General features: G+C 44.1%; 1 protein-coding gene and 1 long non-coding RNA gene across 2 annotated transcripts in view; both read right to left on the reverse strand.

Annotated features, from left to right (window-relative positions):
• Positions 1-1,499: 1,499 nt before the first annotated feature.
• Positions 1,500-3,261, reverse strand: LOC138967677 (uncharacterized). The gene is made up of 2 exons (XR_011456020.1): positions 2,072-3,261; positions 1,500-2,025 (listed from the first exon to the last, which is right to left on the reverse strand). It is a non-coding gene; the product is annotated as an uncharacterized lncRNA (long non-coding RNA).
• Positions 3,262-5,872: 2,611 nt separating this feature from the next.
• The window catches only part of LOC138967681 (uncharacterized), an 86,585-nt gene continuing 68,251 nt past the window's right edge, over positions 5,873-24,206 (reverse strand). Inside the window, exons 29-32 of the mRNA XM_070340322.1 lie at positions 23,687-23,771; positions 22,541-22,660; positions 15,791-15,895; positions 5,873-6,553 (exon numbers count right to left, since the gene is read on the reverse strand). Of these exons, the coding sequence (XP_070196423.1) occupies positions 6,344-6,553; positions 15,791-15,895; positions 22,541-22,660; positions 23,687-23,771 (520 nt within the window). The 3' untranslated portion in view covers positions 5,873-6,343. The remainder of the gene's footprint in view (positions 6,554-15,790; positions 15,896-22,540; positions 22,661-23,686; positions 23,772-24,206) is intronic.

Below are 24,206 nucleotides of genomic sequence, written 5' to 3' on the forward strand. Positions count from 1 at the left end.
ATCGAGCACGTGGGCCTGCACAAACGGACTTTTACAACAACAAATCAGCTATTTTCCTTCCTTCTCTCCATATCTGCAAAAACCATATACAGATTAGTATTTTAGCGTCACAAAGAGCAAATTATGCGCTAACCTGGAAAGAACAACAGAGAGTATTTCATTCCACAAACACAGACTCGTCAACAGCGTTAAATAATGATTTATTACCTCAACAGCCTATGTAGGTAGCACTCTCATTGAAGCAAAAACCGCTTCCTCCTTTGAATGGCACCTGTTCGTCAACAGCGATACCCCATTCACCCTCTTGCCGAATCCTTTATGCGGTGAAATTTCTTGCCCGCACAGCGAAGAGAAATTGACGACCCGTTACGTCAGACCGCATGTGAACGGAGAGAAAGTGGTCTCAAACTGAAGTTTTCCTGAAGCCCTCCTGTACATGCAGAGCGGCGCGTTGAATATCAATGCAGAAATCAAAGTGATGAAGTCCATCAAACTCGCAGGAAATATAAGACACCGACCGTTCTCCCCAGTGCTGAGTTTTCGAGTGTCCAGTTAACATGTCTCAGACAGACAACCTTGACGAAATCACGTGACTAACCCTGTCACATACCCAAGTTCAGTTATCGACAATTCTGCCTCGACAGCAGAAATCACCCCCGTGAAATCCGTGCAACACAAAATACCCGTGTTCGTTTTGCGCTGTCAGCAAAACCCACAACCGTTGACAGAAAGCACAGGCGCTTTCTATCGCAATTGACCAAGAGAAGGCACCCCACCGAGTGACACTTTCTTGATCCATGTCACTAAATCGTGACAAACATCGCTCACCAGCTTGTGATTTAAGGTTGACACGCTGACACAATTATGCTCAGTAGCAACATGCCCCCACGAAGAAAACTGAGCGATTTGGATAGAGGAAGGGCAATAGGATGGCTACAAGACGGTGTTGCTGCCAGGCAAGTGGCCCAGAGGCTTGCAGTGGCTCCCTTTGTCATCATCAGACTAAAACAGAGATTCCACGCAACTGGAAGAGTGCAGGAGCGATAACTTTCTTTCTTTCTTTCTTTATTTGGTGTTTAACGTCGTTTTCAACCACGAAGGTTATATCGCGACGGGGAAAGTCCGGCCTTCGTCGAAGATTGCTTTACAAAAATTTCAATCAATTTGATTGATAAATGAGGGTGTGACAGTGCCGCCTCAACTCTTACAAAAAGCCGGATATGACGTCATCAAAAGTATTTATAGAAAAAATGAAAAAAAAAGTCCGGGGATATCATTCCTAGGAACTCTCATGTAAAATTTCATAAAGATCGGTCCAGTAGTTTGGTCTGAATCGCTCTACACACACACACGCACAGACAGACAGACACACACACACACACACACACCATGACCCTCGTCTCGATTCCCCCTCTATGTTAAAACATTTAGTCAAAACTTGACTGACTGTAACAAGATACACACACACACACACACCACGACCCTCTGTAACAAGAAGATCATGTTGCCCAAGATAAGTTTTTATTTTCAAAAGAAGTCGATCACAAAAGAAGTCGATCACAAAAGAAGTCGGTCACAAAAGAAGTCGATCACAAAAGAAGGGAGAGAAAAAGAAGCAACCTTGCAGATAGCAGCCACAAACGACCCAAGCACTGTACCTTGTAGGCTTACAACTGGACAGCCTTTAAAAACAGTATAAAATAAATAACACACACACACACACCCACACTCACGCACTGACTGACTGACTGACACACGCATGCATACACTCACACACACTCAACCACAGCAATAAACAATTTCAATATGCAAAAAGCATCACAGCTGTAGAATTGTTGACAAAAAAAATCAACAAGCAAAACATGCGGATATGTCAGTTAAAAGTTACCATGCGAATAATGGTCAATGTTTTTAAATTAAAAAAGAAAGAACTACCTCTTCGGTATGGACGGAATGTTTTCACCTGCTGAGATCAGTGTATCACTTTGCCCATAGACAACTGAGACAACAGTTTCCAAAGATAACCTGCTCAGAGGTACATGTACTGGTCGCTTGGTTTACACAAGATAACCTGCTCAGAGGTACTGGTCGCTTGGTTTACACAAGATAAGCTGCTCAGAGGTACTGGTCGCTTGGTTTACACAAGATAAGCTGCTCAGAGGTACTGGTCGCTTGTTTTACAAAAATCTGTGCAATGAACACTCAAGGAAATAAAAAGTGATATTGCTGTCCCTGGTATGATTATAGGCATCATCTGGTTGTGGTTCCAAGGCCCCCAATTATTGGTTGTATTTATTGCACATCTGATGTCATGATTATCACAAACACGCAAAAAATGACAGAACAAAAAAGATCAAGAAAATAAACCATCAATCTAAAAACATCATACCAGAATATAATAAAAATTCAGACACGTCAATATTTGTAAAATAAGCATTTCGAGCAAGAATTATTTTCAATAAAGCCTCTTCGAACTGATTTACACACCAACACACACACACTAATAATTTTGATTTTTATATTGCCATTGTCCTGTATTATGTCAAGTATTACATAAAAAAAATGTGAGCTCTACATCATATTGTCAATCTTTTGCGGAGTCACCTGATTAAGAATCATCTGATATGTTTAATCCAAAAATTACTCGAAAATGACAAAGACACAGCAACAATGATTAGGGGTTGATTGTGGTCATGACAATGTCATAACTATGGTGACATAAATTATAATATCTCCTTATTCTCACAACATTTGTAAGTCCAGCAATGCCCATAATCCACATCATTTGGAAAACAGACACTACTATGATGATGATGATGATGATGATGAATACTACGATGATGATGACAACGACGATGATGATGACGATGATAATGATGACTACAATGATGATGATGATGAAGGTGATGGTAATGATGATGACAACGATGAGGATGATGATGATGACTATGATGATGATGCTGATGCTGGTAATGATGATAACTTTGCTACAATGTCATGTCTGTGCAGGCTGCACGCACTGCTACAACTAACCTCAGTCATACTGCTACCTACGTAGTGTCAAGGACCCTCTGAGTTGTCTTGGTCAGCACAGCATGGTTGGTGCGACACAGTCTTTGCAATCGGTAGGAATCAGTCAATGTCTTGGTCAGCACAGCGACACAGTCTTTGCAATCAGTAGGAATCAGTCAATGTCTTGGTCAGCACAGCGACACAGTCTTTGCAATCAGTAGGAATCAGTCAATGTCTTGGTCAGCACAGCGACACAGTCTTTGCAATCAGTAGGAATCAGTCAATGTCTTGGTGAGCACAGCGACACAGTCTTTGCAATCAGTCAATGTCTTGGTGAGCACAGCGACACAGTCTTTGCAATCAGTAGGAATCAGTCAATGTCTTGGTGAGCACAGCGACACACTCTTTGCAATCAGTAGGAATCAGTCAATGTCTTGGTGAGCACAGCGACACAGTCTTTGCTATCAGTAGGAATCAGTCAATGTCTTGGTGAGCACAGCGACACAGTCTTTGCAATCAGTAGGAATCAGTCAATGTCTTGGTGAGCACAGCGACACAGTCTTTGCAATCAGTAGGAATCAGTCAATGTCTTGGTGAGCACAGCGACACAGTCTTTGCTATCAGTAGGAATCAGTCAATGTCTTGGTGAGCACAGCGACACAGTCTTTGCAATCAGTAGGAATCAGTCAATGTCTGGGTGAGCACAGCGACACAGTCTTTGCTATCAGTAGGAATCAGTCAATGTCTTGGTGAGCACAGCGACACAGTCTTTGCAATCAGTAGGAATCAGTCAATGTCATGGTGAGCACAGCGACACAGTCTTTGCAATCAGTAGGAATCAGTCAATGTCTTGGTGAGCACAGCGACACAGTCTTTGCAATCAGTAGGAATCAGTCAATGTCTTGGTGAGCACAGCAACACAGTCTTTGCAATCAGTAGGAATCAGTCAATGTCTTGGTGAGCACAGCGACACAGTCTTTGCTATCAGTAGGAATCAGTCAATGTCTTGGTGAGCACAGCGACACAGTCTTTGCAATCAGTAGGAATCAGTCAATGTCTTGGTGAGCACAGCGACACAGTCTTTGCTATCAGTAGGAATCAGTCAATGTCTTGGTCAGCACAGCGACACAGTCTTTGCAATCAGTAGGAATCAGTCAATGTCTTGGTGAGCACAGCGACACAGTCTTTGCAATCAGTAGGAATCAGTCAATGTCTTGGTGAGCACAGCGACACAGTCTTTGCTATCAGTAGGAATCAGTCAATGTCTTGGTGAGCACAGCGACACAGTCTTTGCAATCAGTAGAAATCAGTCAATGTCTTGGTGAGCACAGCGACACAGTCCTTGCAATCAGTAGGAATCAGTCAATGTCTTGGTGAGCACAGCGACACAGTCTTTGCAATCAGTAGGAATCAGTCAATGTCTTGGTGAGCACAGCGACACAGTCTTTGCAATCAGTAGGAATCAGTCAATGTCTTGGTCAGCACAGCGACACAGTCTTTGCAATCAGTCAATGTCTTGGTGAGCACAGCGACACAGTCTTTGCAATCAGTAGGAATCAGTCAATGTCTTGGTGAGCACAGCGACACAGTCTTTGCAATCAGTAGGAATCAGTCAATGTCTTGGTCAGCACAGCGACACAGTCTTTGCAATCAGTAGGAATCAGTCAATGTCTTGGTGAGCACAGCGACACAGTCTTTGCAATCAGTAGGAATCAGTCAATGTCTTGGTGAGCACAGCGACACAGTCTTTGCAATCAGCAGGAATCAGTCAATGTCTTGGTCAGCACAGCGACACAGTCTTTGCAATCAGTAGGAATCAGTCAATGTCTTGGTGAGCACAGCGACACAGTCTTTGCTATCAGTAGGAATCAGTCAATGTCTTGGTCAGCACAGCGACACAGTCTTTGCAATCAGTAGGAATCAGTCAATGTCTTGGTCAGCACAGCGACACAGTCTTTGCAATCAGTAGGAATCAGTCAATGTCTTGGTCAGCACAGTGACACAGTCTTTGCAATCAGTAGGAATCAGTCAATGTCTTGGTCAGCACAGCGACACAGTCTTTGCAATCAGTAGGAATCAGTCAATGTCTTGGTGAGCACAGCGACACAGTCTTTGCAATCAGTAGGAATCAGTCAATGTCTTGGTGAGCACAGCGACACAGTCTTTGCTATCAGTAGGAATCAGTCAATGTCTTGGTGAGCACAGCGACACAGTCTTTGCAATCAGTAGGAATCAGTCAATGTCTTGGTGAGCACAGCGACACAGTCTCTGCAATCAGTAGGAATCAGTCAATGTCTTGGTGAGCACAGCGACACAGTCTTTGCAATCAGTAGGAATCAGTCAATGTCTTGGTGAGCACAGCGACACAGTCTTTGCAATCAGTAGGAATCAGTCAATGTCTTGGTGAGCACAGCGACACAGTCTTTGCAATCAGTAGGAATCAGTCAATGTCTTGGTGAGCACAGCGACACAGTCTTTGCAATCAGTAGGAATCAGTCAATGTCTTGGTGAGCACAGCGACACAGTCTTTGCTATCAGTAGGAATCAGTCAATGTCTTGGTGAGCACAGCGACACAGTCTTTGCAATCAGTAGGAATCAGTCAATGTCTTGGTGAGCACAGCGACACAGTCTTTGCTATCAGTAGGAATCAGTCAATGTCTTGGTGAGCACAGCGACACAGTCCTTGCAATCAGTAGGAATCAGTCAATGTCTTGGTGAGCACAGCGACACAGTCTTTGCAATCAGTAGGAATCAGTCAATGTCTTGGTGAGCACAGCGACACAGTCTTTGCTATCAGTAGGAATCAGTCAATGTCTTGGTCAGCACAGCGACACAGTCTTTGCAATCAGTAGGAATCAGTCAATGTCTTGGTGAGCACAGCGACACAGTCTTTGCAATCAGTAGGAATCAGTCAATGTCTTCTGCTTTGCAGGTACACTGTCACACCTATCTTGTGCTCCCCCTTTTACAACACCTATCTTGTGCTCCCCCTTTTACAACTGAGTTGTGACAATGAATACAAAACAACCACTCTCTTTTCTGTTCTTTTTTCAACGTGTAAAATACTGTCTTCATCCTGACGGCCAGTCCATGTGACAGTGATGTTCTCAGACACAGACGACAACAGGTCAGTTGCATGGATTCAAAATACATATTTGGTCAAAATACTCTGACCGCAAAAAATTGTTGTGTCAAAAGATGTCCCACTTGTCAAAGCTATTGGACATTCGAGGGCCTGGGGTCAGAGCAATGCGTCAGATCAAAACAGAATGCGTGAATGACGAAAGACCGAGGACTGGGAACAGCATTGCGGGGGGATGATGAATGACTTCACTGCAGCATGCACACTTTACTGGAGCTAGCGGTACTCCTGACACTGACGTCACCGCGACGAGAGGAAGAGAAAGATGAGGAGGAGAGCGGCTGGGGGGAAGAAGGGGGAAGGTCCAGACGGGGAACAGAAGAGGTGGTGGCAGTGTTTGACCGTGCTTGACGGCTCTGTGGCCGCGCTGTCTCTGGGCTCTGCTCGTCAAGCTGCTTCTGCAATCACACACACAGTTTGCTATCACACACACACAGTTTGCAATCACACACATACAGTTTGCTATCACACACACAGTTTGCTATCACATATACAGTTTGCTATCACACACACAGTTTGCAATCACACACATACAGTTTGCTATCACACACACAGTTTGCTATATCACACACATACAGTTTGCTATCACACGCACACACACTTTGCAATCACACACACACACTTTGCAATCACACACACACACTTTGCAAACACACACATACACAGTTTGCAATCACACACATACTTTGCAATCACACACACACACTTTGCAATCACACACACACACACTTTGCAATCACCCACACACACACACTTTGCAATCACACACACACAGTTTGCAATCACACACACACACACTTTGCAATCACACACACACACTTTGCAATCAGACACACACACTTTGCAATCACACACACACTTTGCAATCACACACACACACACTTTGCAATCAGACACACACACTTTGCAATCACACACTTTGCAATCACATACACACAGTTTGCAATCACACACACACACACACTTTGCAATCACACACACACACACACACACACACACCCTTTGTAATCACACACAAACACTTTGCAATCACACACACTCACTTTGCAATCACACACACACACACACACTTTGCAATCACACACACACTTTGTGCAATCAGACACACACACTTTGCAATCACACACACACTTTGCAATCACACACACCCACACACTTTGCAATCACACACACACACACACTTTGCAATCACACACACACACTTTGCAATCACACACACACACTTTGCAATCACACACACACACACTTTGCAATCACATACACACACACTTTGCAATCACACACACACACTTTGCAATCACATACACACAGTTTGCAATCACACACACACACTTTGCAATCATACACACACTTTGTGCAATCAGACACACACACTTTGCAATCACACACACACACTTTGCAATCACACACACTTTGCAATCACACACACATACTTTGCAATCACACACACACACTTTGCAATCACACACACACACTTTGCAATCACACACACACACACACACTTTGCAATCACACACACACACACACTTTGCAATCACACACACACTTTGCAATCACACACACACACACACACACACTTTGCAATCACACACACACTTTGCAATCAAACACACAGTGTGCAATCAGACACACACACTTTGAAATCACACACACACTTTGCAATCACACACACACACACTTTGCAATCACACACACACTTTGCAATCACACACACACTTTGCAATCACACACACACACTTTGCAATCACACACACAGTGTGCAATCAGACACACACACTTTGCAATCACATACACACAGTTTGCAATCACACACACACTTTGCAATCAGACACACACACTTTGCAATCACACACACACACTTTGCAATCACACACACAGTGTGCAATCAGACACACACACTTTGCAATCACATACACACACTTTGCAATCACACACACACACTTTGCAATCACACACACACACTTTGCAATCACACACACACACACACTTTGCAATCACACACACACTTTGTGCAATCAGACACACACACTTTGCAATCACACACACACACTTTGCAATCACACACACCCACACACTTTGCAATCACACACACACACACACACTTTGCAATCACACACACACACTTTGCAATCACACACACACACTTTGCAATCAAACACACAGTGTGCAATCACATACACACACACTTTGCAATCACACACACACACTTTGCAATCACATACACACAGTTTGCAATCATACACACACACTTTGCAATCACACACACACTTTGCAATCACACACACACACTTTGCAATCACACACACTTTGCAATCACACACACATACTTTGCAATCACACACACACACTTTGCAATCACACACACACACTTTGCAATCACACACACACACACACTTTGCAATCACACACACACACACTTTGCAATCACACACACACTTTGCAATCACACACACACACACACACACTTTGCAATCACACACACACTTTGCAATCAAACACACAGTGTGCAATCAGACACACACACTTTGAAATCACACACACACTTTGCAATCACACACACACACACTTTGCAATCACACACACACTTTGCAATCACACACACACTTTGCAATCACACACACACACTTTGCAATCACACACACAGTGTGCAATCAGACACACACACTTTGCAATCACATACACACAGTGTGCAATCAGACACACACACTTTGCAATCACACACACACTTTGCAATCACACACACACACTTTGCAATCACACACACAGTGTGCAATCAGACACACACACTTTGCAATCACATACACACACTTTGCAATCACACACACACACTTTGCAATCACACACACACACTTTGCAATCACACACACACACTTTGCAATCACATACACACACTTTGCAATCACACACACATACTTTGCAATCACATACACACAGTGTGCAATCAGACACACACACTTTGCAATCAGACACACACACTTTGCAATCACATACACACAGTGTGCAATCAGACACACACACTTTGCAATCACATACACACAGTGTGCAATCAGACACACACACTTTGCAATCACATACACACAGTGTGCAATCAGACACACACACTTTGCAATCACATACACACACTTTGCAATCACACACACACTTTGCAATCACATACACACAGTGTGCAATCAGACACACACACTTTGCAATCACATACACACACTTTGCAATCACACACACACACTTTGCAATCACATACACACACTTTGCAATCACACACACACTTTGCAATCACATACACACAGTGTGCAATCAGACACACACACTTTGCAATCACATACACACACTTTGCAATCACATACACACACTTTGCAATCACACACACACACTTTGCAATCACATACACACACTTTGCAATCACACACACACTTTGCAATCACATACACACAGTGTGCAATCAGACACACACACTTTGCAATCACACACACACACTTTGCAATCACATACACACACTTTGCAATCACACACGCACACTTTGCAATCACATACACACACTTTGCAATCACACACACACTTTGCAATCACATACACACTCTTTGCAATCACACACACACACTTTGCAATCACATACACACACTTTGCAATCACACACACACTTTGCAATCACATACACACAGTGTGCAATCAGACACACACACTTTGCAATCACATACACACAGTGTGCAATCAGACACACACACTTTGCAATCACATACACACACTTTGCAATCACACACACACACTTTGCAATCACATACACACACTTTGCAATCACACACACACTTTGCAATCACATACACACAGTGTGCAATCAGACACACACACTTTGCAATCACATACACACAGTGTGCAATCAGACACACACACTTTGCAATCACACACACACACTTTGCAATCACATACACACACTTTGCAATCACATACACACACTTTGCAATCACATACACACACTTTGCAATCACATACACACAGTGTGCAATCACATACACACACTTTGCAATCACATACACACACTTTGCAATCACATACACACACTTTGCAATCACATACACACACTTTGCAATCACATACACACACTTTGCAATCACATACACACACTTTGCAATCACATACACACAGTGTGCAATCAGACACACACACTTTGCAATCACATACACACAGTGTGCAATCAGACACACACACTTTGCAATCACACACACACACTTTGCAATCACACACACACACTTTGCAATCACATACACACACTTTGCAATCACATACACACAGTGTGCAATCACACACACACACTTTGCAATCACATACACACAGTGTGCAATCACACACACACTTTGCAATCACATACACACACTTTGCAATCACATACACACACTTTGCAATCACATACACACAGTGTGCAATCACACACACACACTTTGCAATCACATACACACACTTTGCAATCACATACACACAGTGTGCAATCAGATACACACACTTTGCAATCACATACACACAGTGTGCAATCAGACACACACTTTGCAATCACATACACACAGTGTGCAATCACACACACACTTTGCAATCACATACACACACTTTGCAATCACATACACACACTTTGCAATCACATACACACAGTGTGCAATCAGACACACACACTTTGCAATCACACACACACTTTGCAATCACACACACACACTTTGCAATCACATACACACAGTGTGCAATCACACACACACTTTGCAATCACATACACACACTTTGCAATCACACACACACACATTGCAATCACATACACACACTTTGCAATCACACACACACTTTGCAATCACATACACACAGTGTGCAATCAGACACACACACTTTGCAATCACATACACACAGTGTGCAATCAGACACACACACTTTGCAATCACATACACACACTTTGCAATCACATACACACAGTGTGCAATCAGACACACACACTTTGCAATCACACACACACACTTTGCAATCACACACACACACTTTGCAATCACATACACACAGTGTGCAATCACACACACACTTTGCAATCACATACACACACTTTGCAATCACACACACACACTTTGCAATCACATACACACAGTGTGCAATCAGACACACACACTTTGCAATCACATACACACACTTTGCAATCACACACACACTTTGCAATCACACACACACACTTTGCAATCACATACACACAGTTTGCAATCACACACACACACTTTGCAATCATACACACACACTTTGCAATCACACACACACACTTTGCAATCACACACACACACTTTGCAATCACACACACTTTGCAATCACACACACATACTTTGCAATCACACACACACACACTTTGCAATCACACACACACACTTTGCAATCACACACACACACACACACTTTGCAATCACACACACACACACTTTGCAATCACACACACACTTTGCAATCACACACACACACACACACTTTGCAATCACACACACACTTTGCAATCAAACACACAGTGTGCAATCAGACACACACACTTTGCAATCACACACACACTTTGCAATCACACACACACACTTTGCAATCACACACACACTTTGCAATCACACACACACGTTGCAATCACACACACACACTTTGCAATCACACACACAGTGTGCAATCAGACACACACACTTTGCAATCACATACACACAGTTTGCAATCACACACACACTTTGCAATCACACACACACTTTGCAATCACACACACACACTTTGCAATCACACACACAGTGTGTAATCAGACACACACACTTTGCAATCACATACACACACTTTGCAATCACACACACACACTTTGCAATCACACACACACACTTTGCAATCACACACACACACTTTGCAATCACATACACACACTTTGCAATCACACACACACTTTGCAATCACATACACACAGTGTGCAATCAGACACACACACTTTGCAATCACATACACACAGTGTGCAATCAGACACACACACTTTGCAATCACATACACACACTTTGCAATCAGACACACACACTTTGCAATCACATACACACACTTTGCAATCACACACACACTTTGCAATCACATACACACAGTGTGCAATCAGACACACACACTTTGCAATCACATACACACAGTGTGCAATCAGACACACACACTTTGCAATCACATACACACACTTTGCAATCACACACACACTTTGCAATCACATACACACTCTTTGCAATCACACACACACACTTTGCAATCACATACACACACTTTGCAATCACACACACACTTTGCAATCACATACACACAGTGTGCAATCAGACACACACACTTTGCAATCACATACACACAGTGTGCAATCAGACACACACACTTTGCAATCACACACACACACTTTGCAATCACATACACACACTTTGCAATCACACACACACACTTTGCAATCACATACACACACTTTGCAATCACACACACACTTTGCAATCACATACACACTCTTTGCAATCACACACACACACTTTGCAATCACATACACACACTTTGCAATCACACACACACTTTGCAATCACATACACACAGTGTGCAATCAGACACACACACTTTGCAATCACATACACACAGTGTGCAATCAGACACACACACTTTGCAATCACATACACACACTTTGCAATCACACACACACACTTTGCAATCACATACACACACTTTGCAATCACACACACACTTTGCAATCACATACACACAGTGTGCAATCAGACACACACACTTTGCAATCACACACACACACTTTGCAATCACACACACACTTTGCAATCACACACACACACTTTGCAATCACATACACACAGTTTGCAATCACACACACACACTTTGCAATCATACACACACACTTTGCAATCACACACACACACTTTGCAATCACACACACACACTTTGCAATCACACACACTTTGCAATCACACACACATACTTTGCAATCACACACACACACTTTGCAATCACACACACACACTTTGCAATCACACACACACACACACTTTGCAATCACACACACACACACTTTGCAATCACACACACACTTTGCAATCACACACACACACACACACACTTTGCAATCACACACACACTTTGCAATCAAACACACAGTGTGCAATCAGACACACACACTTTGAAATCACACACACACTTTGCAATCACACACACACACACTTTGCAATCACACACACACTTTGCAATCACACACACACTTTGCAATCACACACACACACTTTGCAATCACACACACAGTGTGCAATCAGACACACACACTTTGCAATCACATACACACAGTTTGCAATCACACACACACTTTGCAATCACACACACACTTTGCAATCACACACACACACTTTGCAATCACATACACACAGTGTGCAATCAGACACACACACTTTGCAATCACATACACACACTTTGCAATCACACACACACTTTGCAATCACACACACACACTTTGCAATCACATACACACACTTTGCAATCACACACACACTTTGCAATCACATACACACAGTGTGCAATCAGACACACACACTTTGCAATCACATACACACAGTGTGCAATCAGACACACACACTTTGCAATCACATACACACACTTTGCAATCACACACACTTTGCAATCACATACACACAGTGTGCAATCAGACACACACACTTTGCAATCACATACACACACTTTGCAATCACACACACACTTTGCAATCACATACACACACTTTGCAATCATACACACACACTTTGCAATCACACACACACACTTTGCAATCACACACACACTTTGCAATCACATACACACAGTGTGCAATCAGACACACACACTTTGCAATCACATACACACACTTTGCAATCACACACACACACTTTGCAATCACATACACACACTTTGCAATCACACACACACTTTGCAATCACATACACACAGTGTGCAATCAGACACACACACTTTGCAATCACATACACACACTTTGCAATCACACACACTTTGCAATCACACACACACTTTGCAATCACATACACACAGTGTGCAATCAGACACACACACTTTGCAATCACATACACACACTTTGCAATCACACACACACTTTGCAATCACATACACACACTTTGCAATCACATACACACAGTGTGCAATCAGACACACACACTTTGCAATCACATACACACACTTTGCAATCACACACACACTTTGCAATCACACACACACTTTGCAATCATATACACACAGTGTGCAATCAGACACACACACTTTGCAATCACACACACACACTTTGCAATCACACATACAGTTTGCAATCACACACACAGTTTGCTATCACACACACACAGTTTGCAATCACACACATACAGTTTGCTATCACACACACAGTTTGCAATCACACACATACAGTTTGCTATCACACACACAGTTTGCTATATCACACACACACAGTTTGCTATCACACACACACAGTTTGCAATCACACACACACAGTTTGCAATCACACACATACAGTTTGCTATCACACACACAGTTTGCTATCACACACACACAGTTTGCAATCACACACACACTTTGCAATCACACACACACACTTTGCAATCACATACACACAGTGTGCAATCAGACACACACACTTTGCAATCACATACACACAGTGTGCAATCAGACACACACTTTGCAATCACACACACACTTTGCAATCACACACACACTTTGCAATCACATACACACACTTTGCAATCAGACACACACACTTTGCAATCACATACACACTTTGCAATCACACACACACTTTGCAATCACACACACACTTTGCAATCACACACACACTTTGCAATCACACACACAGTTTGCAATCACACACACACTTTGCAATCACACACACACTTTGCAATCACACACACACTTTGCAATCACATACACACAGTGTGCAATCACACACACACACTTTGCAATCACACACACACTTTGCAATCACACACACACACTTTGCAATCACATACACACACTTTGCAATCACACACACACTTTGCAATCACACACACACACTTTGCAATCACACACATACAGTTTGCAATCACACACACAGTGTGCAATCACACACACACTCTTTGCAATCACACACACACAGTGTGCAATCAGACACACACTCTTTGCAATCACACACACACAGTGTGCAATCAGACACACACTCTTTGCAATCACACACACACAGTGTGCAATCAGACACACACTCTTTGCAATCACACACACACAGTGTGCAATCAGACACACACTCTTTGCAATCACACACACACAGTGTGCAATCAGACACACACTCTTTGCAATCACACACACACAGTGTGCAATCAGACACACACTCTTTGCAATCACACACACACTCTTTGCAATCACACACACACTCTTTGCAATCACACACACACAGTGTGCAATCAGACACACACTCTTTGCAATCACACACACACTCTTTGCAATCACACACACACTCTTTGCAATCAGACACACACCGTTTACAATCACACAAATAGACACACTGTTTGCCATCACATTAGTCTATAGTTGAGAGGGAAAAATGGTGCGAATGAAGCAGGAAGAAGCGTGGAGTGACAGACCTGAAGGTGGCCCACCAGTTGTTGTCTCTCGGCAAGCTGTGAGCTCTGTGCCTGCAGCTCCTGTCTCAGTCTTTCCACCTCTGCCACCAGCTGCTCTTCCCTGGTCTGACACAGAGACAGGGGTACATAGTGTTACACTAATGACATTATATGACACAGCCTCCTGTCTCAGTCTTTCCACCTCTACCACCAGCTGCTCTTCCCTGGTCTGACACAGTGACAGGGGTACATAGTGTTACACTAATGACATTATATCACACAGCCTCCTGTCTCAGTCTTTCCACCTCTGCCACCAGCTGCTCTTCCCTGGTCTGACACAGAGACAGGGGTACATAGTGTTACACTAATGACATTATATCACACAGCCTCCTGTCTCAGTCTTTCCACCTCTGCCACCAGCTGCTCTTCCCTGGTCTGACACAGTGACAGGGGTACATAGTGTTACACTAATGACATTATATCACACAGCCTCCTGTCTCAGTCTTTCCACCTCTGCCACCAGCTGCTCTTCCCTGGTCTGACACAGAGACAGGGGTACATAGTGTTACACTAATGACATTATATCACACAGCCTCCTGTCTCAGTCTTTCCACCTCTACCACCAGCTGCTCTTCCCTGGTCTGACACAGAAACAGGGGTACATAGTGTTACACTAATGACATTACGTAACACAGCTTGTTCTGTTTGGTTTAAACAAGATTTTAATCAATTCAAACATGATACAATCATTATATGGTACACAATTGGGACACAAACACAAGCAAACGGTCATATTACCTGCCATAGACAGACAGAAAATGAGACAATCATGATGTTGGATATAACAGTACTATTATACATGCACTATAGAACTCTCTGTATCAAAATATAAAATTTCAAAAATAAATTTTGATTTAATTAATATACTTACCAACTCACATAGATAGCATTAACTTCAGTTAAAGTGCTAGGACACTGAACTACGCTTCACCCCAAAGGGGAAGCAACCCCCTAAAAAAGAACGGCATTGACCTATAACCCAAGCTATACAAGAGTCGAGGTCATACCGTCACGTGACCTATCACGCGTGACTCGACCGCCGCCTATGTTAGAAACTCACTCCTACTGAAGTGATCTGTTCATTTTTAGGGAAACCCTAAGCAATAACTTCGTTTTGTGATAAGACATGGAAGCACTCTTACATGGCAACGTGGGGAAATAACTCTGAAACAAAAACCGTATGCCATATAAGGCATGGTCCTTGGTGATTATTTACACTACCGGTGTACTGCGCCTGCGCAGGATGTATACCGGTGAAACTCATTCCGTATTGAAACATATAACCCCTTAAAAAATTTGCGGGGCAGGCTGGGAGGGAATCCAATATGTGAGTTGGTAAGTATATTAATTAAATCAAAATTTATTTTTGAAATTTTATATTAAATTACATATTCTTACGCAACTCACATAGATAGCAGATTGCTAATTTAGGTGGTGGGCAAATGAACTCATAGTTAACATCTTGCAAGTATCTGGCCTGTAGCTACAATAGCTGGCAAACCGAAATTACTGTTCTGCCGAGCACCAGATACGTTCCCAGGAACACATAAAAAGACATCTTCTGCAGAAGATGTCTAGTAGATGTGTATTAAAACAGCGGGTACTTAAAATACCCCGCCGATAGAAAACTCATGACTACGTCCTTGAACGGTCAATAAGCTGCATTCATGACTTATGTAAGTCTCTCAGACTTGAGAACAGATAAAGAAGAGGCCTATACACTCTGACCTCTTGAGCCCGTGCTGCCTGAAAAGGGAGGACTGACTGGCCCCCCCCCTTTTCCCTGCCACCACTGTAGGCATGCCTAATCAATGTGGCAGTCCATTTAGCTAAAAGTTGACTTCACTAAATCATTGCCTCTAGAAGTGTTGATGGAAATAAACAAAAGCCTTTGTTCTGGTGATCTAAACAGATCAGTTTGTTTGTTTATTTGTTGCTTAACGTCCAGCCGACTACGCAGAGCCATATCAGGACGAGGAAGGAGGGGATGAAGGGGGCCACTAGTCAAGCGAGTCAGAAATATATTTAACCTCGAAATGTACAATTGGTTAAATATGGCTCTAGCAGAGCCAAAATATTGCAAATTGGTAGAATTGTATTATCGGATCTGATTACTCCTGTTTCTGCTTATATGTCAGAAATTTTGAATTAAACCTAAGCGCTATAGATCAGTCTTTCTCCAAAGAGATGTCTAAAGCAAAAACCAGACAGAAAATGCACTTACTCGCACTTCTCCCAGAAGCTACTAGAGTAAGTATGACGGCTTCCCGTATTTAGAATAACAAGGCTAATTTGTCAAGGATTAAACAATCCGAACTCAAAAACTCCGAAACTGGGAGCGAATCCCAAGCCTGGACTGGAGATTTGCTTTCAGCAAACCAAAGGGAGGTTCCCTTAATCACGCTGGCTAAAAAGAACACAAGTGAAAAAATTTTGCGACCTAGCTGTGTCAGTGCAACTGATATCGCATAAAGTCTTAATTCAGAGACGTGGGCGAAAATTCGGAAAGCCAGGATAGGTGGTTCGCCACCCACATTGAACAGAGAGAAGTGGAGTTCTTTCCGTTAATAGTACGCCAATTGTTCCAAGCCAGTCAAAGTGACACAAAAACGAAGACGCTGAACCCCTATGAAATCTCTAGACCAAATCCAGAGTTGAGGCAGAAGCCCCTGAGCGTCTCAATGATTCCCGTACAGTAGACACCCGTGTGGCTCGAGTGTAAAAAAAAAACCAAAAACGGCGCCCTCTTGCCAGCCTAAAGGACTGGCAACCAAGATTGAGTGGGCCCATAATGTGCGACCAACAGGCCGCTCAAAGTAAAATTGAGAGTATTATCCGGGAACGGGGAGACGAACAATTAGCAGAAGGTGATAGTACCGAGAGGCAAAACTTCTACCAGCGGCTTCTCCAAATTCACCAGAAGGAGTAGAAGCGTGTAGCGAGATAGAGTCCAATCCAAGTGGACATTCCTGGCCGGCTGACTAGAGTCTGCCAAGACCTAGAGCCTCTCAGAAAGGTACCTCCCTGCTAATAAGATTTCGTGGTGGTAAAAGCCACATCAAAACCTCGCATGCTCGCTGTGGCAGTGATAGGGAGCGAGATGCCACCCCCTGCTTATAGATAAAAGACCACTGTGGTGTTGTCTGATTGAATCAACACATGTTATCCCCTGACAAGGGGAAAGAATTCCACAAGAGACAGAACTGCTTCCCTGGTGGAGAGAGAACCAACGGGAACGCCCTGTATGAGCAGTGGTGTGAGAATCCAAAGATTGGTTGTGTCTGTGAACCAGTCAAGAAAAGACACTAACATGTTCCGGCTCTTCATTTGATTGCTTAGAAAACGAAACCAGAGCCCCGAAGATCTGAATTAAATAAAAAGTAGCCACTTCCGATCTATTTTGTATATCCGAAGGTGGAAGTAAACATAGGCACGATCTATATAAGTGACCCAACAGGAAGGGCCCCAGTGCCTCCCTCAATAAAGTGAGAGTCATAATCGCCCCTCCAGCCGCTGTGGGAAAACACAGAGGCAGAGAGAAGAGTGGCCGAACGCTAATACTCCAGTTGACAAGTGCCAAGAGTATGCAAGAAAGCGTGCTATTGTTTGCCCACTGAACCCTACCGCTAAATCGCCTCGAGGAGATAAAGTGGTGGGTATTAACTTTTGGCACCGTGCCACGCCGAGAAGAAGATAATAAACCAAAGCTGAGAAAGGCCAGCTTAGCGCTTTTCTCTGATAAGAAAAGCCGAGGCCTGCCGTGGGCTTTTCCTTTTGCTGTGAGATTCTCTCTGTTAAAGAGCCCGCGTGCAAAGAGGAGGATTCGCAAAGAAAACCCTCGAGCAAGAAAGAGATTTAAGTCTCACCGACAGAACAATACTGTCGGCCGAGGCCTTTTCCCAGACGAACAGCGAAGCTAAACCCTTTGAATATGTGTGCCGACAGAACACAAAGGCATCCCGTGAGTACGAAACCGCACAAGGGAAAGAACGAATCAAAGTCTTGTACCAAGACGATAATAGAAAGAAGTGCGGCCACGATCTTCCACAGCCAGGAGATCATTGTTCTTGACAACAGACAGTTTCTCCTTGCTATGAACCTAAAGATGTATGATCGACAAGTACGGTGCAACCGGAAGCGGTTCCGTAGTACGAAGAAAAGAATAAACTAAGTTCTTAGGCTTGGTGTAACCCAGGCCTACGGATATCGCTCAGCGAGTGAAGCGTTACTTGAGCGGGTGACGCAAGCGAAAGCAACGCCGCATCGCTGCCCACAAAGGAAGTGATAGAAAAGAAGAAACATATGAGAAAACTTCCTCAAGTTCAAATTCTAGAGCCAGACAAGAAAGCGTCCCTGCGTGTGTAAACCGCATGTGCGTACAACCGTGCCGCGACTGACATTTGTCCGGCTGAAACCTTAGCCAAAGAGGCCAGGAGTATGAGGACGTCTTTCACGCTAGAGTCGTTTCGAAAATCGAAAGGATTCAACGACCCCGCGACCGACCGCGAAAGAGATCGAAGAAGTGTCTCTGAAAGAGACGCAAGTTCCAACGAGTATCTTCCCGTTTCATCCAAACCAAGTAATGCGCCTTCAGAGTAAGCACAATGTTTTGTCCAAACTATAGACATCTTCCCTGAGATTAGCCAACTCCGGAGTGACCGGAAGCGGTGCACTCGGCAAAGCGTAAGTCTCAAAAAGACTCTGATGACGACGGGAGAGAGCAAACTTGCGTGAATGAAACGAAGTGCTCGCTTCCGTAACTGGTCTGAGGCAAACCATGGCTGAGCAGCATCAGGAACCTGACCGTGTGCAGCCAGTAAAGGCACAGTATCCACAGGCAAGCTATTCTCAGAACCCGAAGTTCTAGCCAGCACCTTGGAAAGTTCGTAAGCAACAGAAGGAGACTCGCTAAAACGATATCCCTGAACTTCCGTTAAAGCAGGGCGGAAATCACCCACCACTGAGGGTGGTGGTGCCGCAGAGCTTGCCATAGCTGTCACCCCTTCAGCGAAGTACTTGGCAGACACCTGAGCTGCAGTAACCATCGCTGGTTAAAGTTTGAGTGACAACTTGACATCAACTTCCTCCTCAGAAACTGAGTGAGAATCGTCGAACTCCGAATCTGCTGAGGCTGGACCGTGAAATTCGCTGTGACAAGCTGCGTCACTAAAACGATCCACCACAGGCGAGGCTGATTGCAAAACGGAAAAACCGTGCAAAGCCTGCCCGAAAGCAGCTTCCTGCCCAAAAGGAGGAAGTTGAGACATGTACACATTCACCGAGACATAAAAGTCTGCCCGTGAGTACATCTGTCTCGTTGTCCGGTGTCGACCCCCCGTGAGTTCCGCCTCTTAAAAAGAGCGATAGCCTCCGGGAGAGTCGAACTTTCACTCCCCAGCCTCAGCGGGGGAGCTACTAGTTCCGGCCCAACTTGTTGTCCGGTGTTGACCACCCGTGAGTTCCGCCTCTTAAAAAAGAGCGATAGCCTCCGGGAAAGTCAAACTTTCACCCCCCAGCCGCGGCGGGGGGGCTACTAGTTCCGGCCCAACTGGAACACTTTCACCAGAGAACCTGGCTACCGGTGAACCTGACTAACCTGTAGAGCGTGAACGCTCCTCGTATGAAGTAAACACACTCCTCTGCGTGCACGTCAGCCGAAGAGATTGTGCATGAAGGCGGAACCTCGATGCGTGACAACAAACTGCGTCGCCACTCCCGCCGGGAGCGAGCGCAAACTCGACGAATGGCAACATGTTATACATTTGGGTCGAAAACATCTCAAAAAAGGGAAGCAAACTATCTTTAACACAAGTAATCTCTTTCCCACTGCGTTTGCCTTGGCTGAAGTAACCTAAATTTAACCTGCTTCAGCACTGGCATGATTGGATTCATAGGGTCCAAAATTTAACAGACATTCTTTCTTTCTTCTTTATATGTTGTTTAACGTCGTTTTCAACCATACAAGGTTATTTAACAGACGCAAAAGTTAGAGAAGCTGGGTCAAGAACGGAAATGGTAGTGCCTTTGCCTTTCTCTTTATGCGAAACGTAAAAGGAGAAACCTCAGCAGCTACTGACTAGTCTGTGGTTTCTAATTCTCCTTGTCAGCCATTGCTGACAAAACCAGTCTGAGTTATGATATTGATAAACAACAATCAGACCAAACAACGGAGAAAGAAAGAAACGCAAGCACAAGCAAATAAATTAGAACGAGCTCACCCAAACTTGTGCATGAGAAGCAGGGACCTGTAGACGGGGTGAAACACTGTCCAGAAGACAGTAGGCTAAAAGCCTGCAGCGTAGTGTGAAAAGCGTCCGAGCTACTTGGTGGCTGAAGTAGGAGTGAGTTTCTAACATAGGCGGCGGTCGAGTCACGCGTGATAGGTCACGTGACGGTATGACCTCGACTCTTGTATAGCTTGGGTTATAGGTCAATGCCGTTCTTTTTTAGGGGGTTGCTTCCCCTTTGGGGTGAAGCGTAGTTCAGTGTCCTAGCACTTTAACTGAAGTTAATGCTATCTATGTGAGTTGCGTAAGAATATGTAATTTAATCAGAATCAAAGCAAAGCAAGCGAAGAAAAAGACAAAACAAGCAGGGAAATAAAGGGAAAACAGGGAGGGGTGTGTGCGTGTGTGTCGGGGGGGGGGGGGGGGGGGGGGGTTAGCCAGGTAACACAGGGTGAGCTAGCTGTGGGTAGGTGTTGACGCTTACCTTGGCCAGTTTCTCTGCCTCGCGTCGCAGGGTCTCCTCCTGCAGCTCTCGCTCTCGCTGCAAGGCCTGCAACTGTTGTTCTGCACGCCGCTTGTCTTCCCTTGTCCTCTCCAACTCGCACTGCACACACACACAGGGCAAGGAGTTACACAAAATACATACTCTTCTCTCTCTCTATACGCCCCCCCCCCCCTCTCTATCCCATATGTCTTTCTTTTTTGCTTTGTGTGTTTGTTGGTCTTAAGGACAGATTGTAAGAAAAGGCCCAGCCTGAAATCTTCATCCTTGCCAAATAAAGTTGAGTTGAGTTCAGTTCAATTCCCTATGGGGCATTTACCTGTTGTTGTGAGAAAACAGGCATGAGGTATTTATAAACCATGAATACTGCTCTCTCTCTCCTCATTAAATACTCTCTTCAGTGCATTCATACTAGGCACATGAATACACCATATCTATCTCTCTCTCTGTCTCTGCAGTGTTTGTCTGAAATTATCCCCCCTTCATCCACTCTACCTGAAAAATAATGAATACAGCGTAAAATTGCATCCAGTGATATCTCCATGCTAAGACCCCCCAATTCATGACTTCACTTTTTACACTTGATTGTTAAGACTTTCTGTTGATAACCTGTCCATGTACCCCCCTTTTTACACTTGATTGTTAAGACTTTCTGTTGATGACCTGTCCATGTACCCCCCTTTTTACACTTGATTGTTAAGACTTTCTGTTGATAACCTGTCCATGTACCCCCCTTTTTACACTTGATTGTTAAGACTTTCTGTTGATAACCTTTGTCCTGTACCCCCATTTTAAGACCCCCTCCTGTTCAAGATGTGATATTTGCAGTTGGTTATTATCTTTATCGCCTCTTCAGCTGATAATGCTATTGGAGACCGTGATATTCTCACATTGGAGGTCTAAAAGGGGGTTCCACCGTACAGGGTGAATGCTATCTGCTTTCTATGCAGAGCCAGCAGCTGTCTGTCAATCCTCTTCAGCTCACACTTGAAGTAAATGTGACAATGACGACACATGCCGAGGTCTCTACGCTGCTCAACACAAAGACAACCGTGGAAGGAAGCCAGGCTTTGTAGACATGTGTTTACACCGCAACACTGAATTACTACTTGGTATAATTAACCGTACCATGAGCGCCTCTTCACGTCGTTTGACCGTGACGTCTGACACAAAGCCCCGCGCTGTCAGTCTCTCCTTCAGAACGTCCTCATGGCTGTCACACACACAATGCACCACTCTTCATCAACACACTGGCTGTCACACACACAATGCACCACTCTTCATCAACACACTGGCTGTCACACACACAATGCACCACTCTTCATCAACACACTGGCTGTCACACACACAATGCAAACACCACTCTTCATCAACACACTGGCTGTCACACACAATGCAAACACCACTCTTCATCAACACACTGGCTGTCACACACACAATGCAAACACCACTCTTCATCAACACACTGGCTGTCACACACAATGCAAACACCACTCTTCATCAACACACTGGCTGTCACACACAATGCACCACTCTTCATCAACACACTGGCTGTCACACACACAATGCACCGCTCTTCATCAACACACTGGCTGTCACACACACAATGCACCACTCTTCATCAACACACTGGCTGTCACACACACAA

The sequence above is a fragment of the Littorina saxatilis genome, linkage group LG5 (genome assembly GCF_037325665.1).
Source record: "Littorina saxatilis isolate snail1 linkage group LG5, US_GU_Lsax_2.0, whole genome shotgun sequence".
Classification (NCBI taxonomy): Eukaryota; Metazoa; Mollusca; class Gastropoda; order Littorinimorpha; family Littorinidae; genus Littorina; species Littorina saxatilis.